At 37.1% G+C, this 13,099-nt stretch overlaps 1 protein-coding gene across 2 annotated transcripts; it reads right to left on the bottom strand.

Moving 5' to 3' along the window:
* Positions 1–1,544: 1,544 nt before the first annotated feature.
* Positions 1,545–9,547, bottom strand: LOC113510112 (zinc finger protein 782-like). Of its 2 annotated transcripts, none has more exons than XM_026893530.3 (5): positions 9,306–9,547; positions 8,713–8,854; positions 7,141–7,254; positions 5,910–6,068; positions 1,545–3,455 (listed from the first exon to the last, which is right to left on the bottom strand). In XM_026893530.3, the coding sequence occupies exons 1-5, from the start codon at positions 9,468–9,470 to the stop codon at positions 2,356–2,358; spliced, it is 1,680 nt and encodes a 559-aa protein (XP_026749331.1). In that variant the 5' UTR covers positions 9,471–9,547; the 3' UTR covers positions 1,545–2,355. The 2 variants fall into 2 exon arrangements, with proteins under 2 accessions (XP_026749331.1, XP_026749332.1); XM_026893531.3 differs by having other exon boundaries at positions 9,302–9,439.
* Positions 9,548–13,099: the final 3,552 nt, after the last annotated feature.

Genomic DNA, 13,099 nt, shown 5'->3' with positions numbered 1-13,099 from the left:
CACTGGTGCCCCGCCAGTGTATACTGATAGCGCAGGCGGGGTCACCATTCCATTAACAGTCAGTTCTCTTTAACAGTTTCAATACACTCTGTTACATAGATTTTCTTGTACTAAACTTGTAATAAATCAAATAAGGTATCCTTTATATTTTATCTATCTTTCCAATTTAATTTAAATATAAAAATGATTAGAAGACTGTCATCATTGTGTTCTCTTGTATATGATATTTATATGTTGTATTTAACGTGTGTATGTATGTGTGTATATGTATGTGTATATGTATATATATGTGTATGTGTATGTATGTATATATGTGAATGTATGTGTGTATATATATAATTATTTATAATTTATGTAAATATTTATTTAAATTTCTGTCTTGCACTACTACTGCCCACTCACTACTTGCTATGCCACTGCGTTAGGTTGACTGGAAGAGATCTCTTTTAGAGATAAGTTCGCGTTTGCTAACATTATTAACTTATTGTTGTTACTGTATGTTTTTGTGCAATAAAGAATATATAAAGAATATATAAAGAATATATATATATATATTACACAAACAATATAATTAATCAATAATAAATAAATACAAAAGTATTGGTATTAATCGTAAACACTGCGAATATCCCGTCCGCAAAAAGTTGCCGATCTTTCGATGCGTAAAATCGGCGACCAAAGATACGACGACTCTTGCAGTAACCTCAGAAGGACCCGCGATGAAAACTAGCGTCACAGTGTAAGAAATATAACCATATTTATTGAAAGTATGTATGTATTATATGTGTATTTTTTATGTATTACGTACAATATTACAAGAGGGAGACTTTGTACAAAAGTCGATTGCTTGGGTACCTCTGTCCCGTTCGTGTTTCAACCGTGAAGCAGTTGTGTTTGCATGGCTGTCTTTCGGTTTGAAGGATGGGATATGGCGTGAATTTACAGGGTACAGAGGAATAACACCTGAGTGTTCAGGAATGGCAAAGCATGGGGGCTATCATGGGCGAAACACTATACTCTGTTATGTCCATGGTACTGCTCATGTCTACAGGCGACGGTTACCACTTTCCATCAGGTGGACCGTCAGCTCGTTTGCCATTCTAAGGTGTATAAAAAAAAATTTCAGTGTGTTATTATAATTATGTCGCATATTTTTCACTACATCTGCCCTTCATACGCTTTCTGTTCTCACCTAACGGTTAGCTGGTGGATAATGCCATATGGCATTAAGCTCGCCACTTGTACAAAATTTTATTGTGCAATAAAGAATAAATAAATAAAGATAAAAAAAATAGTTCTTTACACTGTGGTAAGCCGATCTTCGATTGCATATCTTCGGCGACTCATCAAATCGCAAAAAGTTTGCTACGGCGGAAGATCGGTCACTCAATCGGCGGAAGATCGGCGACGAAAAATTGCACGTTCCCTTACGTGACGCGCCATACTTTGCGGAGGGTTTGCGGTAACTGCTCGCGTTGGTAGAAACTCAAGCGACCAAAAATAGGCTGAAGGAGGGATTCCTACACTTTCAAGAAAATAGGAAAGGCACTAAATAAATACTTTTTAATTAATAGAACTCCATATCAAATAAAAGACACTGTAATTTGTAATTCGCGTAGCCTCTGATTGCTCTTTACCCGCGTTTTTCGGAATCCTCCGTGCTCCATCCGCACTGTGCCATAGTCCGGGTTGAATTCACGTTTACCATCTACCTACATACATAACAGTAGGGAGAAAGGGTTTTGCTAATTGACCCATTGCTAGCAATACACCCTATCAGGTCGACCTCCACGCGGTTCCCCCTGGAAACCGTCGTAGTTAATTCTAGTACAATTCGTCACGATGGGCTAACTGACCTGCCTTTTCATCCTCACCTGTCATCTCTCACTGGTGCCCCGCCCGTCAGCGTATCCCACTAGCGCAGGCGGGGTTACCATTCCATTATCACCCATTAAATTAACATAACAGTAATGAGTTCTTATCACATATTTTGTGTTATTTCGAAATAATATAATATTTGTACTTAACTATGGTATTTTTTAACAGCCACAAATAAATATTTTTCTACGTAACCTCTAGGTTCTATGGATTATACTTTGGGAATCACTGCACTAAGGTATATGAGGCGTCGTATATAGCAGGGGAACGTTCAAATATTATGTAACACAATGTTTGAAGATTTTTGAAACCTCGTTTGCCCCCTGTGTTATAAAAAAGAAGGTAAGTAAAGTTGTTCGAACTCCCCTCCCGTCCCTTTATCGCATCGTAGTTTTACAAACCCCGTAATACTATGAACGCCCCTTAAGTTCAACCGTGATTTCACTTGATGAGAAATAACATGCTCTAAATTGGAATTCACTCATCGTCTTTCACCTCAAACCCCTGGTGCTTCGTCCGCATATGTGTTTTCAAATTATTCGCCTGCGTATACGCATTATTGCACAACGTACACTTGTAACGTTTTGCGTTCTCATGCGAATGCAGGTGCACCTTGAGCGCCCTCAGACGCGGATATGTCTTCGCACAGTATTCGCACCTGTAGTTCCTTTCCCCTGTGTGCGACATCATATGGTCCTTCAGAGCGGATGGCAAGTAAAATTTCTTCTCACAAACCGTACACTCATGTTTCAGTATCCTCAAATGATTCTTCTTATTGTGCTCCCTCAGTGTCTTTCTATTATTGTATACCTTGTCACAGTTCTCGCATGGGAACGATCTGTGTTCACCGTGCACCTCTATCATATGTTTGTACCTTTTGTAATACGAGAACAACACTTCATCACACTTGTAGCAGGGATACGAAGGTACAGTACTGTGCCTGTGAGTCATATGGTAGTAGAGACCGTGTTTGGACTTGAAACTCTTGGTGCAGTGTTTGCAAACGTGCATCTCGTCCGCTTTCTGGGTGTGCGTCTTCATGTGATTGGAGAGGCCGTGCTGGTCGAAGTAGTGGGCGCCGCACACGTCGCATATATGAGTGCCGAAGTGCTCGGCCATGTGTCGTTTTAGCGCGTGGAAGAAACTGAACGTACTGCCGCACTCTATGCAACTCACTTTGCCCGGCTTCAGTTTAAACTTCAAAAACTCCGTATCCACTTCATCGTATATCACTTTATTGTGCACCATAGAGATGTGTGTTTTAAACGATTCCACCTCGTCGATTCTGGCCGGACATAGTCGACAATCGACTCTGCTTACGTCGATTAAAGGGATCTTTTTCTCTAGTGCTACGTCCTTGTATTCCCTGGGATCGTGGGTCATCGTATGCTCGATTAGCTTGTCTGACTCGGTGAACAGCTCTCTACAGTATATGCAGTGGTAGTCGCTGAAGATCGTGAAGAAGGGACACACGTACGAGTTCTCTATTATGGTGAGCGTGTTGTGGTACGTATTGAACTCTTTGTCAGTCGACTTGTGGCTGACCAGGGGTGGCAGTACTGGTGCGTTTGTTTTGTCTGAAAATAAAATTCGTTTTGATAACCCTGTTATAAAATGCTATCTTCATATATCATCATCAGCCTCCAACTGTCCTTTGCTGAACTTAAGCCTTCCCTTTACAGGGTAATAATACCAGTAGTTGCCATTCTTGGCAGGCGGATCGGCAATCGAAGTTAGGCTTTGAAGATTTTTTTTTATGTAACTAAGTACGGCAAAGAAGCTGGCGGCCCACCTGATGGAAAGTGGTAACCGTCGCCTATAGACATGGGCAGTACCGTGGACATAACAGAGTATACTGTTTCGCCCATGATACCCCCCGTGCGTTTCCATTCCTGAAGACTAGGGTGTTATTTCTCTGTACCCTGTAAATTCAGTGCTATATCCCACCCTTCAAACCGAAACACAACCATGCAAACACAACTGCTTCACGGTAGAAATACGAATGGAGCAGAGGTGCTTAAGCAAACATTTTTTATAGTCTCCCTCTGGTAAATAATTTGCTTCCCAACCCTCGACCATTTAATTCCCTTAGTCGCCTCTTACGACACCCACGGGAAAGGAATGGGTGGCCTATTCTATGCCGGGACTACACAACCACTGTGTTAACATTATGTGTTTATTTAAATGTACTATGTCCAATATTACATGGTCGTTGGCAGCCCGCGCATGATCGACTAACACCATGCACGCTTGTCATTCAAGTAATCTTTAGCGTGTAAATGGGCTTTGTTCAATAAGTGTTTTTAATAACAATTTTAAACTTATTAAAAGGCAGATCCAAAATATCCTTTGGTAATTTAAAACAGCATTTAAAAAACACGATTGCCAATTTTTCTTAAATAATTCTCACATACAGATAACACCATTATCTCAGCCATTATTCGTCCACTGCTGGACATAGGCCTCCCCCATAGACAGCCATAAGGAACGGTCCTGAGCCACCTGCTTCCACTGGCTCCCTGCAATGCATTTGAGGTCGTAACTCCATCTAGTGGGGAGTACATTGTCAAGTTACAATTTTATTGATAGATAGATTGATAGATAGATAGATAGATTAATAGATAGATAGATTGATAGATAGATAGATTGATTGATAGATAGATTGATTGATAGATAGATTGATAGATAGATTGATTGATAGATAGATAGATTGATAGATAGATTGATTGATAGATAGATAGATTGATAGATAGATAGATTGATAGATAGATAGATTGATAGATAGATAGATAGATTGATAGATAGATTGATAGATAGATTGATTGATAGATAGATAGATTGATAGATAGATTGATTGATAGATAGATAGATTGATAGATAGATAGATTGATAGATAGATAGATTGATAGATAGATAGATAGATTGATAGATAGATTGATAGATAGATTGATTGATAGATAGATAGATTGATAGATAGATTGATTGATAGATAGATAGATTGATAGATAGATAGATTGATAGATAGATAGATTGATAGATAGATAGATAGATTGATAGATAGATTGATAGATAGATTGATTGATAGATAGATAGATTGATTGATAGATAGATAGATTGATTGATAGATAGATAGATAGATAAATTGATAGGTAGATCGATAGATATTTTGATAGATAGATAGATAGATTGATAGATAGATAGATTGATTGATTGATTGATTGATTGATTGATTGATTGATATACAGATAGATAATTTATTCACATTACTTACAGCGCACAAATTACAATAAAAAACATACGCATAATACACAGTAAAAGAGATAAAAGAATGAAAATAAAAAAACAACAAAACAAAATATATAAAACAACAATTTCCTTTTTTAATACTTGTGCTCTAGTAACACAAAATGGTCACAACTCAGTTTATTGGACAAGGTGATGGTAAGTTTTTTTTTTTTTATGTATGATAATGGAATGGTAACCCCGCCTATACTATCGGTATACGCTGGCGGGGCACCAGTGAAGGATGACAGGTGAGGATGAATCACAACAATCTTGCATACTAACAATACAGTAAAATATGTCTATGAAGAACTCAAAAAGTTATTAATTGTGATTAAAATGGTTTTGCTTTGTCGCACACAAGTAAAAAAGAAAATATTATAAACATTTTACCAGAGGAAGACTTTGTACAAAAGTCGATTGCTTGGGTACCTCTGTCCCATTCGTGTTTCTACCGTGAAGCAGTTGTGTTTGCATGACTGTGTTTCGGTTTGAAGGGTGGGATATGGCGTGAATTTACTGGGTACAGAGGAATAACACCCGAGTCCTCAGGAATGGAAACGCACGGGGAGTATCATGGGCGAAACAGTATACTCTGTTATGTCCATGGTACTGCTCATGTCTATAGGCGACGGTTACCACTTTCCATCAGGTGGGCCGTCAGCTTGTTTGCCGTTCTAAGATGTATAAAAAAAAAACCTTGAAGTTATTAAATTAATAAAAATAATAAAGTTTCATAGATTATTTACCTCTCTTCTGTATAATTTTCAGCTTGTCCTTCATCTTGTTTAGTTTGGCTAACATTTCATGTTTTGCTCTCAAATGCTCCTCAGTGGCCGCCTGCTTTGACGTGACATTGTCATTTGCTTGCTTCACTGGTAGCAGTTCATTCTTCATATTCTGACGATCTGAAATGAATAGGGGACTCTATTTCAAATATAAGTGAGTACTATTGAAGGAACAAAATGAAGGAGAATATAACTATTACATATTATTGTACCAGTATATAGATATTGTAACTAAAATATATAGATATAGTAACTAAGATATATAGATATAGTTACTAAAATATAATGATATGGTTACTGAAATATATAGATGTAGTAACTAAGATATATAGATATGATTACTAAAATATATAGATATTGTAACTAAAATATATAGATATAGTAACTAAGATATATAGATATTGTAACTAAAATATATAGATATAGTAACTAAGATATATAGATATAGTAACTAAGATATATAGACATAGTTACTAAAATATAATGATATGGTTACTGAAATATATAGATGTAGTAACTAAGATATATAGATATGATTACTAAAATATATAGATATTGTAACTAAAATATATAGATATAGTAACTAAAATATATAGATATAGTAACTAAGATATATAGATATAGTTACTAAAATATAATGATATGGTTACTGAAATATATAGATGTAGTAACTAAGATATATAGATATGGTAACTAAGATATAAAGATGTAGTAACTAAAATATATAGATATAGTAACTAAAATATATAGATATTACAACTAAAATATATAGATATTGCTATATATTACCCACGCCCAATATAAACTCCATCGACTAAGATTGATTTACCAAAATCGTTGTTCACAAATGACAATGAAGGTCGCCTTTTGTATCATCTTTTTCTCTTTATAATTCACTGTATTTATTAATAGAGGGAGACTTTGTACAAAAGTCGATTGCTTGGGTACCTCTGTCCCATTCGTGTTTCAACCGTGAAGCAGTTGTTTGCATGACTGTGTTTCGGTTTGAAGGGTGGGATATGACGTGAATTTACAAGGTACAGAGGAATAACACCAGAGTCCTTAGGAAAGGCAACGCATGGGGGATATCTTGGGCGAAACAGTATACTCTGTTAAATATTGGCCATGTCCAGTATCTTTGCAATGGACTACTATATAGTCTCCCTGTGATAATGTCTGGAAAATACTATACCATCGTCTATGTGGTCAACCATGTCATCCACATAATCATCCTCTCCTGGTTCAGGGTTCACATCACTCATTTCCACCTTTACAAATGCATCAGTGTTGATTTTCTCCTCTGTCTCTGAAATAGAAATAATTCTTATTTGAATAAAGTAAATTTTTAAACACTTTTTATGATTCCACTGGCAAATTCAGGTGATTTCAGTTAAGAAAAGGCAAAACACTCGGCTGCCGTTTTTCAAACAAAAATTGCCTTTTACAAATTACAAATAATTGAAGATCGTGTCCCACAAAAGAAAACAACTTTTATTGTGAACAAAACATGTTATTTTCATCTATTTTAAAACCACTCAACTTTTCAGATTTAGATATTTTATTTTATGTAACTTAGAATGGCAAACAAACTGACAGTCCACCTGATGGAAAGTGGTAACTGTCGCCTATAGACATGAGCAGTACCATGGACATAACAGAGTATACTGTTTCGCCCATGATACCCCCTTGTGTTGTAATTCCTGAGGATTCGGATGTTATTCCTCTGTAACCTGTAAATTCACGCCATATCCCACGCTTCAAACCGAAACACGGCCATGCAAACACAACTGCTTCACGGTAGAAATACAAAAGCGACAGAGGTGGCCAAGCAATCGACTTTTGTACAAAGTCTCCCTCTGGTAAAATTTCTTTGGGACTAATATGTAAGCGAATACTTTTAGTTAAAAAAAATCAATTGAATAATTAGTAATTGGATTATTAAAGTTGTGCACTGCAATGGTCAACAAATCTTTTGAGGTCTTATTATATTTTAAGAGACTGAGACCTCCCGAGAGTCACAATCCCCCTGTGAAGAAACGATGGACTACAACATAATAGGGGGGAAAGGGATTGTTAGTAATGGAGACTGAGAATCCCATTGCTAGCAATATACCCAACCAGGTCGACCTCCTCGCGGTTTCCCCTGGAAACTATCATGGTAAATTCCTGATGAATTCATCATGATGGGCTAACTGGCCTGTTTTCATTCTCATCTATCACCCTTCACTGGTGCTCCGCCAGCGTATCCCGTTAGCGCAGGCGGGGTTACCATTCCATTTTCATCCAATAAAAAAAAAACATGATATGTTAATAAATAAATGTTATTATAGCCTAAAGGAATATATCAATGATAAAGATAAATAGTCATAATTAGTAAAAAATAATGTCTCCTATAAATATTTTTTTTTTATTTACAACACAGGGGGCAAACGAGCATGCGGCTCACCTGATGGTAAGTGACTACCGCCGCCCATGATCACCCACAACACCAGCGGCATTGCAGGTGTGCTGCCGGCCTTTTAAAAAGGAATATGCTGTATAATTTTAAATGTTATGTTTTATATACTGTTAACTGTTCCATCCATTGTACGCGTATATAGCAGGACATGGAGATACTATTTAACTGATGTAATACCTTAATTTAACCTATGATCTACAATAAAGACATTTGTATTTGTATTTATGTCCTATTTTAGAGTATAGGATACTTCACTAACTGACTCACGTAGGTAAAGCTGTGGGTAATTGTAAATTTATATTTTACCTCCGTGTATGTGTATTTTTGCCTGTAATAACTTCTGCTCGCAACACAGCACCTGCTTCCTGAAGGAGCAGGCCTCTCTCAGCCGAGTGACGCATGTAGCACATATGAGACGGTCCATTGCCTCTCCATCCAGGTGGGACAGCTATAATAGAAAAAATAAATAACACCATTAATGTATGACTTTTTATATGTGATAAACATGGATTATTAATTTTATATTCTTTTTATGGATGATGATGAAATGGAGACTTTGCCTGTGCTGTCAATATACGCTTACGGAGCACCAGTGAGGGATGATAGGTGAGGATGAAAGCAGTCTAGTTAGTCCATTGTGAGAAATCCTTCAAGAATGATATACATTGATTTTCAGAGAGAACCGCGTGGAGGTCGACTTGACAGGCTATACAGCTAACAGAGGGGCTACTAGTCTTCGTTACTAACAATCCTCTCACCCTTCTGCATCGCGTTATATCATTCAAAATTCTAATATGATTTTTATATTGTGATCACACTTTACAAGAAATAAACTATCGATACAAGGTAATAATCTGCTATCTTAACATAAATAGAAATAAATTAAAGAGCTTACAAACCAATAATCCAAAACAATCCACGAACATATCTGAATAGACTTCCTTTTGTCCCGACCATTCGTATTCTACATTTAACAAACGACATTTCTTCAGACCACCGCAACAACGGCAGAGGCCAGGGTCGAAGACTGGCCCTTTACGGCTCATTGTGTTGATATTAGACATAAATAGTGGATAAAAACACTGAATAAAGTGGAATATCAATAAATAAGTGTAAGTAAATATAATAGTTTTCAAATGGAATTGATTCTTCTTCTTCTTTTTTAAAATATGGCTTCCACCGTAGAAGCAACGGTGATTTTCTGCCAATGTCAGGGTTAGAGAAGACTCCGTGAATTTTATATTATGACATTTTTCAGTAATGATCGTTCAGTTGAGTTCTCTGGAAAGGAGGACAACACAAAATATGTTATATACATGCAAAGGAAAAATAAATTTAATATGATATGTGTGTATGAGTGTATTATAGCAAAGACAATACGCGGAAGGAATGAAAAGACGAGAAGTGTAAAGAGTGACATATACTTATATTTTAAATTTTTATATTATTAGTACATATAAATTTGGCCAGTACCTTAACCAAAGGAGAGTGGACTAAGGTAAGAAGGAATGGAATATTTACAGGACGTGGAAAGGTACGAGGCAACAGGTCATAGAGGGGAAGGGTCAATTTGGGGCATTCAAAAAATAGGTGCTCTAACGTTCCTTCCGCTAAGCCACATTCGCACAGAGAGTGATCTTGGATTCGGATTTTGTATAAAAATACGGGTGTGCAGACATGTCCCAAACGTAGGCGGCATATAACTGATGTAACCCACTTATCTAAGTTTCGTTGAGTAGCAAACCATGGTTTTATAGGGATGAAGGGCTGGATATTACCATAATACTTGCCTTTAGATTGTCTAGTTTTTTGCCACAAGTTATCCCAAGCCTCTAACATGTGTGGTTTAGCCTGACAACGTAGATCTCGAGTGAAATAAAAATTGTAATTATTACCATGTTGGATAGCATTTTTGGCCCAAGAGTCTACTGTTTCATTCCCAATAATTCCTGAATGACTAGGAATCCACGCAATGGTAACATTAATACCGGACTTATAGCACCTATGTAAAATTTGTTTAGTTTGCAAAGTTATGTAAAAGTTTTCTTTGGATTTAAAAGGTAGTTTTAAAATATCTTGTAAACAGCTTAGGGAGTCCGAAAGAATGAGGGTTTTGTTTAATTTATGTGTTTCTACATAGGACACTGCTTCCATAATAGCTATGGATTCACCAGTAAATGTTGAGGATGAAGGAGAACATTTGAAGTTGAGGACAACGTTATATTTTGGGATCCATACAGCGGCTCCAACATGATCTGATTTGTCAGTTTTAGAAGCATCTGTAAACATCAGAAGCCAGTCGTGCCATGTTTCCGCGACAATAGCGTTAAACTTTTGATTAGCAAAAGGTGAATGTTTTACTAATCCAAAATCTAGAATTACATTAGGACGATAAATTAGAGAATCATAATCAAATTCGAAAAGAGGGTTACGGTCTATTTTTTTAATAAGTGAGATCGGGTTTTTGTACTTGGTAAAGCTCTTAAGGATGGGAGGGGGTTCTTTATGGGTCCAGTAACTTGATAGGTTTATTTGTTCTGAGAGAGACTCTAAGATAGGAAGGAGAGGATGGGAGTTATATTGGGCAATATTGAGGTAAAAGCGGTCTGAGAGATATTGTCTACGTAGATGGAGAGGGGGATCTAGACATTCGACTTGCAGAGCGTTTGCTGGAGATGACTTCATTGCACCAATAATTATACGTAAGCACCTAGTTTGAACTCTGTCAAATTTAGCTAGAGCAATTTTGTTGCAAGGTTCTAACAGAAATGAGCCATAGTCTAAGTGACTTCGGATAATAGCATTATATAAGAGTTTTTGGCTATATGGATGAGAACCCCAACGTACACCAGAAAGGGCTTTTAAGATATTAATACTACTTTCGCATTTATTTACTACGTAGCTTAAATGATGCAGGCCTGTTAATTTTGAGTCCAGGATAACACCCAAAAATTTTACTTTATCTTGTACTAAGATAGGTTCATTATTTAGAGAGAGTTCAATAACGGGGATTTGTCTCTTGCGGCTAAAAACGACCGCTGAGCACTTTGGTATAGAAAGTGTTAGCCCATGATCCTCTAGCCACTGATTGAGGTAATACAACGCGGAATTTAGGCGGGAAGAGGAGTCAGAAAAGGAATCTGAGGCGATATACATAGCAATGTCATCCGCATATTGTAGGATTTTGCAGAAACAAGTAACAGAGGATTCAAGGTCAGATGTATAGATATTATATAAAAGGGGACTAAGGACAGAGCCCTGTGGGAGACCTTTCCAGACCAGTCTTGAAGGAAAAAGAGAGCCATTAACACGCAAGGAAATCGATCTAGCCATTAAGAGATTACATATGATAGTAGTCAGTCTCACAGGAATACTCAGATTTTGCAGCTTTTGCCTGAGTATTGGAAGCTGGACATTGTCATACGCAGACGAGATATCAAGGAAAATTCCTATGAGGTGTTCATTGCAGGAGAAAGCAAGGCGTATTTCCGAAATAAGGACACTAAGGCTATCTGTAGTACCCATGCCACGTCTAAATCCAAATTGTAATTTGGATAATAAACCTTTACTTTCTAAAATCCATTCAAGTCTATGTTTAATGAGAATTTCTAGAATTTTTGCCAAGGCCGAAGATAGGGCAATCGGTCTGTAAGAATTTGGATCGTTAGGATCTTTTTGGGGTTTTAAGATGGGAACTATAATTTGGGATTTCCAAGATTCAGGTACTATTCCAGATAAGAAGACACAATTAATAATATCCAGAAAGTATTTTTTACCTGACATGGGTAGATTACATATAAAAGAATATGGGATGCCGTCAATTCCTGGAGAGGAGTCATGGAGATGATCAAGGGCACAAATCAATTCTGGTAACGAGAATGGTTCATCCATTCTGTCACCACTAGAAGTTGGAGGAGTTGCATAAGGAAGGGAATCTTCTGAGGGGACAAAAGGTGGAGCAAGCCTATCAAAAAAAGCATCTACCCATAACGAGGGATCATTCGATGTTAAATTATGATTAATAGTTCCATTGCGAAATGAATTGATTTTATTCCATACAAGAGAGGGGGAGGCTCTTGGAGATAAGGATTCACAAAACCTATGCCATCCTGAAGATTTTTTCTTGGAGAGTAGTCTCTTTGTGCGAGCAGCTATCTTACGATAGGAGAGGTAATTATCCATCGTCAAGTTTGATAAATAAGTTCTTTCAGCCTCTTTTCGCAGCTTGACACTATTTGTACACTCAGAGTCCCACCAAGGGGGGAAGGGATTTTGTTAAGAGTAGAATTTTTAAGGGGGATCGAATCATTAGCTGCTGATGTTAAAAAAGTAACAAAATTATTGTAGGTTTCATGAAAATTATTTATACTTATGGCAGGGAGGGAACAAAATTTATTTTCTAAAAGACTGGAGAATTTATGCCAATCAGCTTTATCTGTTTTATATTTTAGAAGTGGACTGGGGACAGACGTAGGTTTGGAATAAGTATTATAGAATGTAATTAAGATAGGAATATGGTCACTACCATATGAATTAGGTAGGACTTGCCATGTAAGTTTAGTGACTAGGGTAGGGGATGCAAGTGTTAAATCAGGACAGCTGGGGTTTTGAAGAGGGGATACTCTACGGGTACTAGATCCATCATTCAGCACGCAGAGGTCAATGTCGTCGAGTAGATCTAACAAGTATGTAG

This window comes from Galleria mellonella, unplaced genomic scaffold, assembly GCF_026898425.1.
Source record: "Galleria mellonella isolate WM207_F2 unplaced genomic scaffold, CSIRO_AGI_GalMel_v1 utg778, whole genome shotgun sequence".
NCBI lineage: Eukaryota > Metazoa > Arthropoda > Insecta > Lepidoptera > Pyralidae > Galleria > Galleria mellonella.
This window is presented reverse-complemented; position numbering and strand designations above follow the sequence as displayed.

Coding starts and splice junctions, on each gene's coding strand:
- LOC113510112 (XM_026893530.3), bottom strand. CDS start 9,470: ATGTCTAATATCAACACAATGAGCCGTAAAGGGCCAGTCTTCGACCCT. Junction 7,255..8,712: donor AAAAATACACATACACGGAG/GTAAAATATAAA, acceptor TTTCTATTTCAG/AGACAGAGGAGAAAATCAAC. Junction 3,456..5,909: donor GAAAATTATACAGAAGAGAG/GTAAATAATCTA, acceptor TTTTATTTTCAG/ACAAAACAAACGCACCAGTA.